We start from the raw sequence: 20,338 nt of genomic DNA on the forward strand, positions 1-20,338 counted from the left end.
TTATCCACATTTGAGGAGTGTGTGTGTGTGTGTGTGTGTGTGTGTGTGTGTGTGTGTGTGGGTGTGTGTGTGTGTGTGTGTGTGTGCATGTGTGACCTGGTGAATAAGTGTAGCATTTTGATTGGTTGTGTTTGGAAAAAAGCAAGTCAACTCCTGATAGAGGTTTGTTTTTTAGAGAATTGTGTGTAATGGGCGTCACATTGGTGCAGTGGGTAGGACGATAACCTCACAGCAAGAAGGTCACTGGTTCGAGACCCAGCTGGATCATTTGGCATTTCTCTGTGGAGTTTGCATGTTCTCCCTGTGTTAGCGTGGGTTTTGGCTGTAATTTATGTGTGTGAAGAGTGTGTGGGTGTTTCCCGGTGTTGGGTTGTGGCTGGAAGGGCATCCGCTGCGTAAACCATATGCGGGATAAGTTGGAAGTTTATTCTGCTGTGGTGACCCCTTTTTAATAAAGTTGAAAAGAAACTGAATGAATGAATGAATGAATGAATGAATGAAGAGTTATGTGTAATGTTTTGAGGGAGAAAAAGCATTTTATGCAATTGAAAACTGAGTTCAAGACTGAGAAATAGTCTGCTTAAATATGTATTATGCTATAACTAGGTACTTGTGATAAACCCAATGAAATAAACAATTGATTAATAATCAATAACCTTTTGGCAAATTGATAGTTTTTGATATAAGCACGGTTAAGTTTTGTATAGCAAAACATAGACAACTTGTTTACCTACCTTTCTACCTTTGTTTATTTACAACAATCATGTCTTGTGTTTTTTTGTTTTTTTTTTTGTAATGAAACTATGTAGAATTTTTAAGGGTTTCGATTCAACACATTATTTTATGAGTGCATAAATATAGACCAGTAATCTAGCTATCCTTAACAGTTTACACAATCTGCCTTTTGATTGTATTTATTTATTTATTTTTAAATATAAAAAAAAAATCATTGGTGGCAATCACAGACAATCGCATTTGGACAGGATTAGAGTTCCCAGAGGATCACTGAGCTTGTAAGGTAATTTTCTCTGGAATTATTACAGCAGTTGTGTGCAAAAAACATAGTCTTGGCAAATTTGGACAGGATTAAAACTGCAAAGTATTTCTATGAAAGAACACAGATTTCACTAATGACCCACTGGAAAACTAGTCTCATCTGAATAGGGCTTACGATTGTTTTTTTTGTAAGGAGCTAACAATAGACACTGTTATAGAGTAGCTGCCAAAAAATGGCACAGAATATCATATCCGACTCCAAAAGTTTTATTAAACCATAAATATACAAACTTGATAAAGGTTTTTAAATGACAAAAATGTTGTCCAAAAAAGGCAAAAAAATAAAAAATAAAAGTATACAGAGTTACTAAACTTTAATTAGCTATTATAATGTAATTTCTTCATTGGCAGCTTCTACTGAACATTGACCTCAACTTAGTGATGCAACGGTTTACCGGTTTCACTATTAACCTCACTTTAATTATTCGCAAAAGCTTCACAAAACGCGCTTCTGCAAAGAACAAAACGACGCAACACGCTCAGGCTATCCAGGCGCACCCAGTTGAGAAGACAGGGAGGTTTTGTTACCATGGGAAATGCAAACGGCTGAAGTTTGTGAAAGACGCAACGAAAAGTAGGCTACACAGGTTTGCAAACCCACCTAAAGTTACAAATAAAAGCGCAGATGAGAGCGATCATGTGGTGAATGGTGCAGACTGCGCATTTAAAATTATACAAACTGAAACCAAAACTTTGGTAGAAGTGAGACGTTTCTTCCTGTATTTTGTTTGTTCTTTTTGTTTATTAAATTGACATGCATATAAAAAGAATTGGCAGTTTCTACTGAACATTGACCTCAGCTTAGGGATGCAATGATTAACTGGTTTCCCTATTAACACGCTTTAATTGGTCACAGTTAAATATTCGTAAAAGCTTCTCAACACCGAACAAAACTGCTGCAACTAACTTTGTCTAGCCAACTGTGCACTAGTTTAAATTTCCAAACTTGTACACCGAGACTAATAACCACGCACACTGAATTAACTATTACTGCGGCTATTTGTTATTTCCAATGGAAGGACGCGTACACGACGCAATGCACTCATGCTTTCCAGGCGCTCCTGGTTGAGCAGACAGGGAGCTTTTGTGACCTCGCGAAATGCAAACAGCTGAAGTTTGTGGAAGACACAATGAAAAGTAGGCTGCACAGGTTTGCAAACCCAGCTAAAGTTACAAATAAAAGTGCCGATGAGAGCGACCATGTGGTGAATGTTGCAGACTGTGCATTTAAAATGGCACAAACCAAAACCAAACTTTGGTAAAAGTGAGACTTTTCTTCCTTTCTTTTGTCCGTTCTTTTTGTTTATTCAATTGACATGCATATAAATAGAATAGTGCACTGCAATGCATTTTTGATGCAAACCATAGATTTATTTTCATAATGTAACAGTAGGACTTTTTATAGCAGATAACTCACATTCAAGCACATTCAAGGCAGCATGAAAATGACAAATGTAATTCATTGTTACTATTGTCATTTTCGTTATTAATTATTAAAATTTAATATTTTTTTATTTATTATACATTCATTGTGGAATTATCATGCAAATATCAGTAATTCATAACAGAGTTAGTTAGATAGCTGTTTCTGGTTTATGTTAGTCCTGATTTATGTTGTTTTCAAATAGAATAAATCTGTTAATGTTCAATTTTCAGTGGTGCTCATTCATTTTTGGCGGGAGCGCCAAATTTTTTTCTGGTGCACCTAAATTTTTGAAGTTCGCAGCACCGGTGCTACCAAGTTAAAAAGGTAATTTCAAGCCCTGCATTAGACAAATACATTTTTTTTTATTTATTCTTATTTTATTTATTTATTAATTAATTGTTCTGTCATTTATTTTCAGTGTAAAAGTATTACTTATTTTTAAATGTCAAAAAATTTCACTTATTTTTAAGCACAAAGAGACAAAGGACTATTGTTTGTTTTTAACATCACTATGTGCTGTATTGATTGCTAGCTGATCAGCAATAAATAACATGTAACATAAATAACAATGTCAAATATAAGGAGATTTCATGTGATTTTCTAAACTAGTAGTGTTTTGAAATGAATGAATGCATAATAATTGTGAAAACCATGAAGCCGTGATTATTTCTCAGACTACAATCGTACAGCCAAAATCTATAATCGTTGCATCCCCACCTCGACTATCACTAAAGAAACAACTAAAACATATACAAAGCTTTTACTCTCCCCAAAACACCTCTGCACACATTAGAAAGCACACACAGAGCAAATATTCATCAGCATAGCATCAATATGTCTGTATAAAGGGTGAAGTATGATTTTTCTTGGCTTGACATCGCGTTTTGGCCACTGCTGCATATACAGTAACATTTGATGTGCGTAATTAACTCAAACCTTGTATTAAAGAAGATTTCAGAGTAGGAATAATACAAAATAAAACTTGAAATGATAACTCATTGATGGAAGCTTTTTTACTTTATAATTTACCATGTTTCTTGATACATTCAGGCACTAGGAAATAAAGGGTAGCATTATGATAATCACGCAGTCAAACAGTCAAGATTGACGTAAATGTATTTGCGTAATCCCAAAGAAGCTTAGCGGCAGACAGGCAGATGAACAAAGGTAAATGTGACTTCCTTTCAGGTATTATTGCTATTACAAGTCCTTTCCCATTGGCAGAGTTCGCCTGTTGGCTTGTTCTGCCTCAGCTGTCTGGCAGAGACCACAGCGTTTGTGGGTAAGATTAACGTCACCCCATTTTGGTGCCATGAGCAATATACTTATCCTGACATTAGCTAGCTAACCGGATCTTCGCATAGCTATGGATGAAGCCAACCCAGTTCGGGGAAAGATTCAGTGGCGGTTGCCAAGCCAAGTTTAATAAAAGCAACAATATGGTGCAATCTCAGGTGTGTGTGAGCGAAAAACAAAACGCAACATGCATTGCATATTTAATGGCATGCAGCTGCCATAAGTGGATGTACATGTAATAGGCACTTATTCCACATGGAATTAGAATCATTTTCTACATGGCGAAACCTGATTTAATACATCTGCGTAGCGCAGGGCTAATCATTCTTCCCCGAAGCCACATCAGAATGACTCATGTAATATCAAAATGCTACACAATTAGCGCAGACTGTACAAAGATACAATAATCAAAGGTCTAATCATCACATATACATGTGAGACCATGATTTTTTTTTAAAAATGAGGCTTTTATGATATATATTACCTGTTGTAATGCATGGTTAGCCACTGAGGGCTGTCTATACTGCAGACCAAAGTTCTGATGTTCATGCATCTTTAATGCATATCACAGTAGCCTGACATAGTCAAAGATCATTATTTCATGAATTTTGCATTGTATAGTACACGATGACTCACAGCAGAAGCAGAGGGCATGCGGATGGCTGTAAGTGCAGCATGATCCTGTTTCTATTTGTTAGCCTGATGGATAAGCAGCGTCCTCGCAGCGTGGGAGATTGCATTTAGGGTGCGCTAGAATTACACTATGGAAATAAGATTTGCTGCATTTACAAGATCGGCTGTGTGTTTATGTGTGCGCGCCATGGGTGTACTCACGGCTGTCCTTCTGGCGTGTTTTCTGGTATGGGAATGGTGTAAGACACGTTGGTGAACTGAGGAGCTCTCGGGCCTGCGATGATGGACAGTACAGCAGGAGGACTGCGGCTGCCCTGCCGGTCCGCAGCCACTACTGTTAGAAGATACTCTCTGTCTCTCTGAAGCGGGAGGCCTGTCGTCCGCACGTGCCCGTTTTTCCGGTCCACTTCAAATCTTCCATCACCTCCTGTTGTATGACAAAAAATATTCAGCTCAGAGGCTTAATGATGACTTGGTGCAGCAGTTTTATACTGCAGTCCCGGGGACCCATCACTGCACATTTAGTATGCCTCTCTTATCTGACACACAGTTCATGGAGCTCTCTGCTGACGAGCTGATGATCTGAATCAGCTGTTAAATAATGAAGACATACAAAGTGTGCAAAGCGATGGGTACTGAGGACAAGAGGTGAGAACCATTGGCTTAATCAGGCCCAGTGCTTGCATATATCCAGAAATAACTCATATGAATGGCTAATTTGTATGTATTTATATGATTTGATTCGTACAATTTAGTATGATTTACGCATCCCCCAATGATTGTGGTTTGGTGCCACGTCTTCTTTTAAAAATTTGACATTTTTGTAATGAACTCTTATGAATATGTACAAATTAGCTAGTAAACTGACAAAATGTAAAATAGATATGTTTCCTCATGAAGTATTTGTCAATATTATTCAACTGGTTAAAGTTTGTTAATGCTAAGGTAACATCTGACAATTATGCAAATGTTTAAAATAAAATATCAAATAATGTTCGATGATTTTGTCCCAAACTTTTCAAATATATAAATGAGTGTATTGTGTTTTTCCAATACAATCTTACGGCAATTCGTAACTTTTTGATTTAGTGGCTAAGTCGTATCAATTCGTATGATCCAATTCAATGATTCCCAACCCTGTTCCTGGAGGCACACCAACAGTACATATTTTGTATGTCTCCCTTATCTGACCCATTCGTGTCAGGTTTTGGGGTCTTTTCTAATGTTCTGCTGAGTTGATTCAGGTGTGTTTGATTAGGGAGAGGTTGAAAATGTGTACTGTTGGTGTTCCTTCAGGAACAGGGTTGGGAAACACTGATCTAATTCATACTATATAGTACGATTTGCTCATCACCCAATGACGGTTGGGTTTAGGGGTGGGGTTGGATGCCACGTCTCTTTTTTAAAATCGCACATTTTCGTATGACTGAACTCGTACAAATTTGTACGAATTAGCCACTAAACTGACAAAATGTAAAATACTAAAATACTCATACATTTTCTCGTGAGATCAGGCTGGTTTTTCACATAAAAATTTATACAGGTATATCAAAACAGGTTTAAGTCACCAGTTACTACTACTACTAAATGATTCTTGAGCACCAAATAACTAAATAATAACATTTTTTGGTGTCCATGTGTGTCTTGTTTCAACAACAACAGAAAACAATTTTTCTTTACCTTTTATAGATGATATTTGGTCAATAAGTAATATGTTTTTACTCTCAAATAAGGCAAAATAAATTCATTTCAAAATATTACACAGGTACTATCCTTGCAATATGTTTAGTAATAAATTTAAAAAGGACATTTCACCACACTGTTCTTTTTGTAACACTGAGCCAGAAAGTTTTACATATATTTTGCAGTTGTACATTTTCTGATTATTTTTGGAAACAGGTTTCAGGGTTGATTTTTGATTCATTTTACAAAATAATTAACTTTGATGAATGCATGGTTCTTTTTTTTTAATTTTAAAAGAGGCTATGATAGACTCAATAATGCTTTGCAGTTGGTATTTTGCTTGGGAAGTTTCACATACACAAGGCAAAAAGTAATGTCTATTACTCCCTCCTTAATTTTTTTCTGTAAAGATTTAATAATATTTTATAATTCTTTGACCTCAATTACAAGAAACATTTTTTTTTACATATTTAGAACTCTGTTTGATATAAATTTGTTTGATTAAAGCACAATAAATAGATGCATTTAGTATAACATAACACTTTACAAATCATTAGAAAATAGGACTGTCACAGAAACATGTTGTCAGCAAAATAATTCACAATTAAGATATGCTTAATTAATTATATTAGTTTTGTAACAAAATAAACAATGCTATCTAATGAAAAAGGTCAATTTTCTCTTCATTCTTTCTTTTATTCATTATATTGCTTATTTATCAAAATAAAATACGATCATGCCTTGATTTTTTAATTAATTATATAGGAGAGTAAGATCTAACTTTGCTTAGACAAAAGTCTTGTCGCTTAACAGAAATAATGTACAGTATAGAATATAAAGTCATGTTGCAGTGGAAAAACAATGAATATTGTGTATGACTCCCATGAGCTTGGAGGACTGCATCCATACATCTCTGCAACGACTCAAATAACTTATTAATGAAGTCATCTTGAATGGCAAAGAAAGCATTCTTGCAGGACTCCCAGAGTTCATCAAGATTCTATGGATTCATCTTCAATGCCTTCTCCTTCATCTTACCCCAGACATGCTCAATAATGTTCATGTCTGGTGACTGGACTGGCCAATCCTGGAGCACCTTGACCTTCTTTGCTTTCAGGAACTTTGATGTGGAGGCTGAAGTATAAGAAGGAGTGCCATCCTGCTGAAGAATTTGCCTTCTCCTGTGGTTTGTAATGTAATGGGCAGCACAAATGTCTTGACACCTCAGGCTGTTGATGTTGCCATTTACTCTGCAGATCTCTCGCATGCCCTCATACTGAATGTAACTCCTAACCATGATTTTTTTCCTTCAACAAACTTGACTGATTTCTGTGAGAATTTTGGGTCCATGCAGTTTCCAATAGGTCTTCTGTAGTATTTGTGATGATTGGGATGCAGTTCAACATATTATTCATCAGAAAAATCTACCTTCTGCCACTTTTCCAAATAATGAACTATAAGTTAAAATATTATTTGTTGCTCTTACAACTGCGATCAGCGACAAGACTTTTGTCAGGTAGCATATATTCTGCTTCAAGAATGTTGAATATCAAAAAACATTTAGTTTAAAAATGGTCATCTATTGTGCTTACCATCAGAGAGGAAGTACTCCACCTCTCCATTGATACCTTCATCGCCGTCTCTAGCTTGCAGCTTGTAGACTAGTGTGTTTGGTGGAGAAATAGCAGAGACCACACTCAGGTAGGGGAAAGGGACCATCGTCCATTCTGGGGCATTATCATTCACATCCATCACCGTCAAATCCACTCTCACCGTATACCAGTCTGGACCTGAAAATGCAGAGTCCCACAAACGCATTCAATTAATCTGAACTGTATTGAAAATTGAATTGTATTGAAAGAATTAAAAAAAAAAATTCAAATAAAAAATAAGAGTAGGCAAAAAGCAAAAACAAGTTATTTTGAAATACCCCAATGGATCATTTTAATTGGTCATTTTGTTTGTGACTTGGAGAAAAGACTATGCATTGGCACTGCGTGACTGTGTCATGATATGTTTCTTCACAGCAAGCCCTAAGAGCAGTTTCAGAATCTCAGTTTTAAGTTTTGATGTTTATTTTTTCACCAAAGAAAGTGAGCTACAAAACATCACAGATGCAGAGACATTTACATGCAAGTTGGAGAGAATGGCAGATACTAATGAGTGGAGTGTTTTCCTCATGGCAGCACTTGCTACGTTTAGCTGCTGCGTCGCCTCATTAAACATTCCTTCTTTATCACAATCATCGCCTTGCAAAGCGACAGAACCGAAAACAGTTTCGATGCACATTTACGGACATGGTCTCATCATGGAAATGCGTGAACAAAAAAAGCAAAAGGACCAAAAGACAGCCATAAAGCAGCGACATCACACCACGGTCTATTCTCCCTTTTGTGACTTTCAGACTCTTTCAATCGCCCTTTCAAACACATCTGCCCATTTCCATTTTTTTCTTTCTCATGAAATTCCTCCCTTGCCCTCACTTTCTCCCTGAGAGAGGTATAAATAGTGGGCTGTCTGTTAGAAGATGTGTGGAGTGACAAAGTCACGAGCTCTTTGATTCCCCAGGTGATTGGCCCTTTCATTGGCTGTGACAGCACACCTGCTGCTGGGGAGACAGAGAGAAAGAAGAAGAAAAAAGACTGAGCGAGAGAAGTGGGAGTTGGCGAGGGAGGCTTAGAAAAGATTAACTTAAGCTCTAGGATCAGATCAATATAAAATGATTATTAATAATAGATTAATAGATAGAGGAGGCAGGCAAGAGGAATCCATATTAAGATCAATATACTGTATCTGTATATGTATATATATATATATATATATATATATATATATATATATATATATATATATATATATATATATATATATATATATATATATATATACGAATGAGAGAGAGAAAGAGAGAGAGAGAAAGGGAGAAAGAGAGAGAGTGTGAGAGAGAGAGAGAGAGAGAGAGAGAGAGAGAGAGAGAGAGAGAGAGAGTGAGAGAGAGAGCAAAAGCAAGAGAGAGCGAGCAGAGGCATTGAAAGACAAAACAAATCCCTCAGGTGTGTCAGGAGTTTCTCTCAGCTAATCCCAGCTCATAACAGGCTATAAGGTCACTCCGTTTTGTGTATAAAGAACTAGCTGCTCATAACCAAACATGTTGACTCAACCACATCCACAGCATGTGTTCCAATGTATGCGCAGGTCATTACAGACAAGGACAGAAAGAACAGATAACTTCTGCAATTGAAACAGAAAAATAATAATAATAAAAATAGGCAAACACTAACAGTTTTGCTTCTATTCACGCATTCTTCAGGAGCAGGCGCAGCCATTTAAATCTTTTCGGCTCGAGATTTCTGGTCTCATTTAGATCCATTCATTTTTAGACGTTAAAAACAGCTCGTTATGCTGCTTGATGTTGCAAACGTATATTTTCTATTAAATTATTCTGCTTTGTCTGTATAGTCATCTACACTCTTGTTGGTAGAGCAAGTAGTTTGACTGTTTTCTGTCATTTATTATTCCTAGTCATTTCTACCATAGGCAATTTAATCAATGAGCGCACTTCCATATTGAAGAATAAGGTCAATATAGTGGACAGAATGGTCTCAATATTACAGTATGTCAAACTAACTTTAAGCCTCATTCACACTATGAGCGGCTCGCAGTGGCAAAGCAACTAATCACTGTTCATTTAAACAGAGAGTGAGCGGCTTCTGGTGACCTTTGTCGCAAGTAACAGCGAACGTTGGCGACCAGTACAAATTCACTGCTAGTCTGAATGAGGCAGTAGACATTACAATATAGTTATTTTCACTTTAAGAACACTAACATCAGTGATGGGAATAATGGCACTATAAATAATATTAAATAATAAAACTATTAATAAATTAATATTACAATTGGCCATACTTTTTTCAGTAGCGAGTAATCAAATGAATTATTGTTTCCCCTGTTACAACGATGTTGCTCTTACTGACAATAGAAGGCACGTTACTGTACTTGAAAAGCTGAGGTGTTTTTCATGTGAGCAGCATTTCTCTCAGACATAGGACCTCTCTTTCTCTGAGGTGGGTGTACGGGGCTGGGGCAGGGCACAGTGATGATGATTGGTGTGTCTGTGATCGTGGTGTGAACTAAGAATGTGATGATTGGCTTAGATAGAGTACATTTCCATTGTTTGCCAATCAGAGTAGTGCGGGTGTTCACACAAGCACACACACAATCAGTCGCACACACCAACAACCAGGAGTCAGAACGATGGCAAATCTAACAAGTTCAAAGGTAGCGTTTGTAACCTGAAAATATAAGCACTACTTTTTTCACCTTTTCTAAGGCAAGAATGTTTATGTATTGTGCAACTTATGCCCAGGAAGAAAGAGTCTCTCTGCCTCAGTGACAAGTAATTCTAATCTAATGAAGCACCTCACATCGTTACATGCCGTCACAAAATTAGTGGCTGAGAATGGCAATGATAATGTGAGCTCCAAAGGAGACGAATTCACGATGTCAAAGCAACTAAAACTTGATTTTTCATTCTAAACCATCTATTGTGTTTGATTGCGCAACTATAGTAATGATAATATTTATAATGATATTTTGAATAGCCTAATTTTGCACTAATTTTGGTTGCCTCTCACATTGTCCGTAAACAACATTAAAATAGTGTAGATTAGTGCACGTTTTATATTTTTATAGTCATTTGGCATTTAAAAAAAAAAAATGTTACTATAGTAAAAATAATAAATTTCCCTGAAGAAAAATTTTTCCAGAAAAAAAAATATTATCAGACACACTGTGAAAATTTCCTTGCTCTGTTAAAAAATTTGGGAAATATTTAAAAAAAAAAAAAAAAAAGATTCAAAGGGGGGGGGCTAATAATTCTAATAATTTATATAAATATATATAAAAAAATTATACTTCACTCTATGACAGCATGACAGTAAAAGTATATATCACATCATCTTACAAATGCACCAACAACGTTTTTCCTTCTTTTACCCTGTTGCTTTTATTTGCAAATATACTTTTCAGATTTTTCTAATGTTTGCTTGCACTTCTATAAGTGAATGTGGCTTTTTCCCCAATTTATTGCATCAGTCAGATCTCAAACAGACTTGACACCCACTGACTCTGCCTGCTGCTACAGTAACCACACTCCAAACATTCACTATTGGCCAAACTGGATATGATGGAAAAATTAGTGTTTCAATGTTTTGAGGAAGATTAACAAATGGTTGACCTATTTATAGTGAGAAATACCCTTTAAAAATATGTGAATTAAATTTTGTAAATAAATAAATAAAGTAACTTAGTTTTGTTTATACTATAACAGGTTCAGAAATTAAATAATAAATAATGTGAATAATGAATAATAATAAATAATAATAATAATTCATGAGTGATAATTTATTACTCCTATAAAAAAATTCAATAAAGAAAAAAACTGTTTTCTGTTATGCAATAGCTTGTGAAATGTCTTGTATGAAAAATTGCGTGCAATGTTCCTGGTTTCTAAATCTCTTGGATAAAAGCATCTGCCAAATAAATAGATGTAAATGTACCATGTAAACAATCTCTAATCTTCAATTTTGTAGTGACACAAAAATGGCAACACGGGTGGGTGGGTGAGTGGGGCAGGACTCGATGCAAAACAAAAAAAAGTAAGATTATTCACAACGCAGGATAAGTCTGGCATTAGTACAACAACAGCTTAACATTGCATAACACTTGAGTTAAAAAAAATACCAAAGCATTGCAAATAAGAATGGGTGAGCCACATTTGAAGCCGATATATGAATAGGTCAACTAACAATTCTACTGTTATAATATCTATTGTAGGTGCAGGAGGTTAAAAGACCGCTCTGCAAACTTTTTTTTAACGGCACCTCTTAATAATATCAATACTAATACTACTACTACTACTACTAATAAATAATAATAATAATAATAATAATAATAATAATAATAATAATAATAATAATAATAACAATGATGATGATACTGGGTACTGTACCAGTTACCAGTACTGGGTTGCAGCTGGACAGCTGGAAGGGCATCCGCTGCGTAAAACATATGCTGGATAAGTTGGTGGTTCATTCCGCTGTGGGGACCCCTGATGAATAAAGGGACTAAACCAAAGGAAAATGAATGAATGAATGAATGAATGAATGAACGAATGAATAATAATAATAATAATAATAATAATAATAATAATAATAATAATAATAATAATAATAATAATAATAAATAATAAATAATAATAATAATAATAATAAACAAAAACATTAATACATCCATTATTAATGGTGTTTGAAAAAAAAAAAAAAACTTGCAAACAAATATAATTTTGACAGAACGTCCAGCAAATTACTGCTGCTGTCTGTGGAAAAATATTGTCTATTTTAAACCAAAAAGCTATGATTATACTGTACACTACTATGATACACTGAATCCAGCCGTCTCATGAAAAATTAATGAATATATTCATGTATAAGCATTAGCATTGATTGAATACTCACAGGGAGATGATACTGCCTTTACAAATCAATGAAGCTGTCAATACTGGAAGTGTCTACCTACAGTACAGTTCAACCTACACTGCACAGCAGATCTCATTTACGATTTAACGCATTTCGAACATTACACAACCTAACCATAGTCAGCCCAAACCACATGGAAATGCATTTGCATTCCCCTCCAAATCTATATCAACTTAAGTTAAAGCACATACTCTTATTTCAGCATGAAGTGTGAGACCTCTGAACCAATCAGTGACCGACTACATTCTCTTTGCCAAAAAGCAGAACAGTTTTGCTCACCCTGATGCTCCCATAATCACAGCAAGAGCATCGGGTGCCTGAACGAGGAGCTGCTCAACGTGACCCGCCAGTCAGATGTAATCCCAGTGTGAGAGATGGATAGAGGCACTGAGGGTCTTCCAGCGAGAAAGAGGGGGCTGCTGAAGGCCTCTCTGGAGCTCTGATAGATGGATGAAAGCCCTGCCAGAGCCAGAGGGCCATCAGCGATCCTGTAGAGCAGATATAGTGGATATGCTTCTCTATAAGTTCCTAAATTTCCTTCCTGCTCACTGTACCGCTACAGCAGCTGGTGGTTGCAGATACACAGACAGCGGAAGACATGCGTTAGAGATTAAAAAGAAATATTTCACCTGGATGATGGCAAACAGATGGGAATGATGGGGGGGGGGGCACATTTGAGTTTAGATGACAGAATGAGAGCGGGTAAAAAAAAAAAAAAAACATTTGTTAGCTATCCTCAAAAAACTGTAAACAAGTCCAGTATAAAACAAAAATGTCCAGACACTAGTCCTGCCCTGTCTTGCACGCTGCTTATGCGCCCCTGCTACACCTTGCATTTTTGCCATTGCTCGCTGTGCACCTGAAGTTGAAAATAGTCAACTCTGAGTGGAAAAATCATGCTACCTTGGTTGCTTCTTTTTCATTTTCCAATCAAATGAAAGCAGAGACTTTTAAAGATCGAGGAGAAATTTGTGGTAACGGTTTCAAGTTATTAATAGCGCTATGGCTTCACAAATCTTGAATATCACAATATTATTAAATATTACAATTATAAGAATATCAACAGCAACACTTGCACCCAGCACGCAGCTGATTCAGTTGTTGCCTAGTGACATAAAAAGCGCAGTGCGGTGCACCATCCTCAGAATACAATTACAACACAGCCAATACAGGGGTGGGTGCTATAGTATAGTATGAACAATGCTGCTGGTATTATGTTGTGCAATGGTATGGGTTTTGCTATATCATGCATATTAGGGGTGGGGCAATGGCATAGTGAGTAGTGCTGTCACCTCAGAGCAAAATGTTTGCTGGTTCGAACCTCGGCTGGCTCAATTGGCATTTCTGTGTGGTTTGCATGTTCGCGTGGGTTATCTCAGAGTGCTCTGGTTTCCCCCACAAGTCCGAAGCCATGCGCTATAGGTGAATTGGATAAGCTAAATTATCCATAGTGTATGTGTGTAAATGAGAATTTTTGGGTGTTTTCCAGTAATGGGTTGCAGCTGGAAAGGCATCCGCTGCGTAAAACATATGCAGCGTAAAACATCCTGATTAATAAAGGGACTAAGTTGAAAACATGAATGAATGAATGAATGAATGAATGAATGAATGGATGGATATTAGGGATGCACCAAAGTTTTCCCCACTAAAAATGATCAGTCAAAAATTTTTGATGGTTTTTGGCTGAAAGACAAAAAAAATGACAAACATATGAGTCGAATATAAAGTTATGCTGTGCCACAGCATTCACAGTACTGGTTTCACAATGGACAGTTTTCACACTGGATATGGAAAGCACTGCACTATGAAACCAATTCATTTCAAGAGCAGCAGACACACAAGCTATGACCAAAGTTCAAAATAGCTCAATATTCTGCTCTCTGTATAGTCTGCTCATGAACGCCCATACATAGCTATGCATTAACTGCAAATGCTCACTGGAAAAGCAAAATCTGCTTAAATTAGACACTGACAAGACATTTTTGTTTGTAGTATATTAGTTAATAGTCAAAGCTAGTTACTAGTTAGGGCAGTTGTTATCAATTATCATCCCCCCCTGCGAGCCGTGCACATTTTGTATGACTTCCTTACTTAACTCACATGATTCAGATCAACAATTCGTTAACAGAGTAATCCTTGTGTGTCAAATATGAAAGACATACAAAATGTGCAGGGGTGGGATGGGTTTGGGGACCAGAATTGAGAATCACTGAGTTAGGGTAACATGGTAAATGCGAGAATTTATATGTTATACATTTTATTTAAAAAAAAAATGCCCCATTACAAAAGCCACAATTAATTTACTTCATATTGCAATAAAAAAGAAACTGCCCAGGCATATATCCAATCTCTCACTGGTTGCCTGTAGTTTAATTAAGGTCTACACAAGTCTTAATAGTGTTTTTAAGCGACACATGAAGCAATCATTGCAAACTTTGCAAAGAGTCAGCAGCTATTAGAGATTTGATACAACAATAAAAAATGGTCACACAAGTAGCTTACTTCTAGGCAGTGCAATGAGATGAAATGTTGCCGCAAAAAAAAGGATAAAATAATCCTGAAAAGTGTGGCCGCTAAGTGACCCCTTCCTGGCTAACAAGACCGGACACTGAAGCAAGTAATAAGTGGAAAAGCCAATGTGGGATTAATATAATATACAGCAGCACTGAAACAACCCTGAGGTTGTTATGGAAACGGAATTAAAACCACACTCGGACAACAGGAAAGAGAAAACACAAGCTGCCAAATGACTGCATAAATCAATGTCATTAAAAGACAAGAATAGCTGTAAAAAAATGGCTGTGGATCAAAGCTGCAGAGGAAGAAAATTAATCAGCATTTAGAGATGGGGGAAAAGGGCAGCAAAAGCATTTAGCTGCAATGTTCCGCAGCCTTCTTTATGGTACTAAAGCACAAGCTCGATAATCTGCAAGTACATAAAGTAAGAGTAACAACATACAGACACACAGAGGGCCACATTGGGGTCTTTTACACACAGCCCAGAGACAGCTGTGGTCTAATGGTAAGAGAATTGGACTTGTGATCAGAAGGTTGCAAGTTCAAAACCCGGCAGGGATTGTAGGTCGGGGGAGTGAATGACCAGCATTATCACCACCCTCAATCACATGGCTGAGGAGAGTCCCTTGAGCAAGGCACTGATCCCTCAACTGTCCCTGGGTACCACTGCTCAGGGTGTGTATGTTTATTTTTTAAGTTAGAGTAGTTTAGTTAAGACGTTTGATATGTTGAAGATGTTTCTTTTCATGCTTTTCATTTGATATTTATTTTAGTTTAACACAGCTAGTGAGTTTTCTAATATATCTTTCTTTGATTTATGCACCTCTAACTACCACCTCTCCACCAGGTAAATTGTTATTTATTCACTGTAATAAATATTTTTCTTTCACTGTACAATATGTTTCACCTGCTTTCACTGGAAGTGTGGGCAACAAATAATCAATTGCAGTGATATTCGCTTCAGTTGTTCTTTCTCTATCCACTAGTTGCTCGCACACAAAAATATTATATGTTATGTCAAAAATACCCTTATAAATAACATCTAAAGGATGCAACACTGAGTTACTTTGTTTTTAACCCAACTTTGGTTTTCTTGTTTTGATATATTTAATAAATGTTTTACTTCATGTGGATCTGCCTCCTGCCTTTGCCTGAATCTCAACATAAATAATTACTAATACAACAAACTAGAGTAACCATGAGGATAAATAGAGGAGTGGCGCATGTAGGCAAGAGAGTATACTGGGAGACACAGCAATACACAACATAAGGGCGACATGAAACGTGATAAAGATCTGAGCATTTCTGTTATCGTGCATCAACTTGGCCGTAAAAAACATACTAGCTGTGTATCCAGAAAACAACAACAACAACATCTGAACAGGTAACATATTTGTCACTGTTAAAAAATAAAAATAAACAAATATGAACGATTGTAAATAAATTATCTTGATAAAGCCTCAAGTTTCCGCTAATTCTTGTCTGCATGAATAACATGATGGAGTATTTTAAGCTACTTCCACATTATATTAACAAAGCATTTTCAGGCTTATTTAATCACATACAATTTAGCAATGCGTGACAATGCAGCTGTCACGGATTGGTCAGGCTCTCACGATCCCCACTCACGAAGATCACCATCACCTGACTTCTAATGAGCACACAGCTGCATCACATTCACGAGCACCAGATAAAAGCACAGCACTCCAGTCGCTCATTGTCCGGGCTCGTCTCGACGAAAGCGGACAACTGAGCGACCACTCAGCGTAGTCATCCTCAGCTAAAACAAACGCTTTACTTACCTGTTCTCTTTGTATTCCTCTTAGTCTTCCTGGTCCACCCGAATCGTCCTGTCTTCCAGTCCTTCCAAGTCTGTGTCATCCTCTGTCAGCTGTATCTGGTGTGTGCTGTCCATCCTCGTGTATTCCTGTTACCCAGCCACGGAGGAAAAGACCCCAACATCATTCCTGATCCTCCTGGCTATCCTTCATGTGCTCCTTGTTGTCATTTAATAAACACCCGAACGTTTCCTTACCTCTGTCTCCTGTCCGCTTCATAACAGAAGCCCGGACCAATAACGACGACAACATGAGCACCCCCGATCACTTTCAAGAGCTGGTGGACCAGTTGAAGCGGATTCTACAGCCACCAGCTCCACTTTCCAACGCACCACCAGCACCGAGCACTTCCGCCTCCACAGTTTCTTCTTCGGCCCTTCCTTCCAGTCCCATGGCCCGACCAGCGCCCTACTCAGGCGGAGCGGGGGAGTGCAATGGTTTTCTGTTACAATGTTCCCTCATATTCGAAATGCAACCTTCTCTATATCCCACAGATAAGTCAAAGATCGCCTACATCGTATCACTACTCTCTGGGCCTGCACTTAAATGGGCTGAGACGATCTGGAACCAAGCCGGGCCGGTCATGAATTCCATCACTACCTTCACGGAGTATTTCAAAGAGGTGTTTGGACGTTCTGATGGGGAAGTAGCCGCTGGAGAGCAGCTGTATCATCTAAAGCAAGGTACTCTATCTACACAGGAATATGCTCTCCGGTTTCGCACTCTAGCAGCTGCAAGTGGATGGAATGAGAGATCGTTGTTGACCACGTACCGGCTCGGCTTGGAACCCACTCTCCGAATCCAGCTGGCCACATTAGATGATACTATGGGTCTGGAGAGATTCATCCAACATTCTCTCCGATGTTCCGATCGTCTCCGTTCCTATCAACAGGACACCATCACCCCCTCGTCTGCACTCCTCCAATCGCCTGAGTCAACAGCCTCTCCAGAACCAGAACCCATGATAATAGAGTCTGGAAGACTGACATCAGCGGAACGACAGAGGAGGCTGACCCGGGGTCTGTGTCTATACTGCGGTGTCAGTGGACACACCCGTATGGAGTGTCCCCTTCGTCCCATTCGGACTTCAGTGAGTGTATTCAGTACGAATATTGAACAATGTAAACCACTTACTACCACCGTACAAATAACTACTGCCTCTATTTCTCTCCTTGTCACAGCCCTCATCGACTCCGGGTCAGCAGGGAACTTCATCTCCCAATCCCTCTGTCGTCAACTCCACCTACGTACTGAGGCGTCCTCGCATATATACCAGATACAACCGATAACCCAGTGCACTCGATCTTCGACCCGTATCCATCGACAATGCGAAGACATCCTTCTTCAAGTGGGGTTGTTACATCAAGAGAGGATTCAATTTCTGGTTCTGGAGGGTGCAAATATGGACATCATTCTAGGGCGCCCGTGGCTGGTGAAGCACGATCCCATCATCTCTTGGGCACAGGAGAGATAAAGAAATGGGGATCTGGATGTACACCTACCTGTTTTCCAAATCTCCCTCTTCAAGGTCGGAACCCCATTTCTTTGTTTACAACATCGGTCGAGAGTCCTCCTGAGAAGCAGTCTATCCACATTCCTAAGGAGTACAGCTCCTTTCATGATGTCTTCTGCCCCAAGAGAGCTTCCCAGCTACCGCCGCATCGGCCATGGGACTGCGCGATCGACCTAGTTCCAGATGCCCAGTTGCCAAGAGGTAGGATCTACCCGCTCTCGCTTCCAGAGAATCAGGCAATGGAAGATTACATAAGGGAGGCTCTGAGTCAGGGGTACATACGTCACTCAAAATCACCAGCCGCCTCAAGCTTCTTCTTTGTGGCCAAGAAGGACGGAGGGCTGCGTCCATGCATCGACTACAGGGTCCTAAATAACGGTACAGTAAAATACCGATATCCCCTTCCCCTGGTACCAGCCGCTTTGGAACAGCTCCGAGAAGCTAAAGTCTTCACTAAATTGGACCTCCGCAGCGCGTATAATCTGATAAGAATACGTGAGGGGGACCAATGGAAGACAGCATTCGTGACCCCTACTGGCCACTATGAATATGAGGTCATGCCTTACGGTCTGGTCAACGCCCCCTCCGTATTCCAAAACTTCATTCATGAAGTCCTCCGGGAGTTTCTTCACCACTTTGTAATAGTGTACATAGATGACATCCTCATTTACTCCCGGAGTGAGGCCGAACATCGCCAACACGTTGCGGAGGTCCTACACACATTGAGAGAACATCACCTCTACCTCAAAGCGGAGAAATGCTCATTCCACCAGAAGTCGATTCATTTCTTGGGATACATCATTGACCAAACCGGTATACGTATGGATGGGAAGAAAATTGAGGCTGTTCTATCCTGGTCAGAACCCACTTCCATTAAGGAGCTCCAGAGGTTTCTTGGGTTTGCTAACTTTTATAGACGGTTTATCAAGGACTACAGCAGGATTACATCACCTCTCACTAATCTCCTCAAGGGTAAACCCAAAGGACTGGAGTGGACCAAAGAAGCAGCCGCAGCCTTCCGCCTTCTTAAGAAGGAGTTCACAAGGGCCCCACTCCTGACTCATCCTGACCCAAATCTTCCTTTCGTGGTGGAAGTGGACGCATCCACCACCGGCGTCGGGGCAGTATTATCCCAACATCATGATACACCGCCCCGACTGCATCCCTGTGCCTATTTCTCTCGGAAGTTGAGCCCGGCGGAGCAGAATTACAGCATAGGAGACAGGGAGCTTCTAGCAATCAAGCTAGCCTTGGAGGAGTGGCGTCACTGGTTGGAGGGAGCCAAACATCCGTTCCAGGTGATCACAGATCACAAAAACCTCCAATATATCAAAGAGGCCAAGAGACTATGTCCACGTCAAGCCAGATGGTCACTTTTCTTCTCACGTTTTGATTTCTCCATTTCCTATCGTCCAGGACCCAAGAATCTAAGAGCAGACGCTCTCTCTCGTTTACACGAGCATCACGATCATGAAGAACTCCCAACGAAGATTCTTCCCGAACACATCTCCATTTATCCGATCACCTGGAACGCTCCTCCAGTCGTTGCCACTCCGGAAGCCCCTGCTCCGCCGGGATGCCCTCCTCATCGGCAGTTCATACCACCTGAACACCGGGTAGATCTGATCCACTCCTTACATACCTCGCTAGGCACTGGACATCCAGGGATCAACAATACTCTCTCGCTAGTATCCCAACGATTCTGGTGGCCAAACATGGCAAGGGATGTGAGGCAATATGTTCAGGGCTGTAAGGACTGTGCCCAATCCAAGAGCCCACGTCATCTACCCGCTGGAAAGCTCCATCCCTTGCCGATTCCGAACCGTCCCTGGTCACACCT

At 39.0% G+C, this 20,338-nt stretch overlaps 1 protein-coding gene across 1 annotated transcript in view; it reads right to left on the reverse strand.

Moving 5' to 3' along the window:
• Positions 1-20,338, reverse strand: part of si:ch211-186j3.6 (neural-cadherin) — a 440,558-nt gene that overhangs the window by 279,886 nt on the left and 140,334 nt on the right. The window contains 2 exon segments of the mRNA XM_056462007.1: positions 4,613-4,838; positions 7,687-7,884. Coding sequence (XP_056317982.1) covers positions 4,613-4,838; positions 7,687-7,884 — 424 coding nt within the window.

Source organism: Danio aesculapii, chromosome 7 (genome assembly GCF_903798145.1).
Source record: "Danio aesculapii chromosome 7, fDanAes4.1, whole genome shotgun sequence".
NCBI lineage: Eukaryota > Metazoa > Chordata > Actinopteri > Cypriniformes > Danionidae > Danio > Danio aesculapii.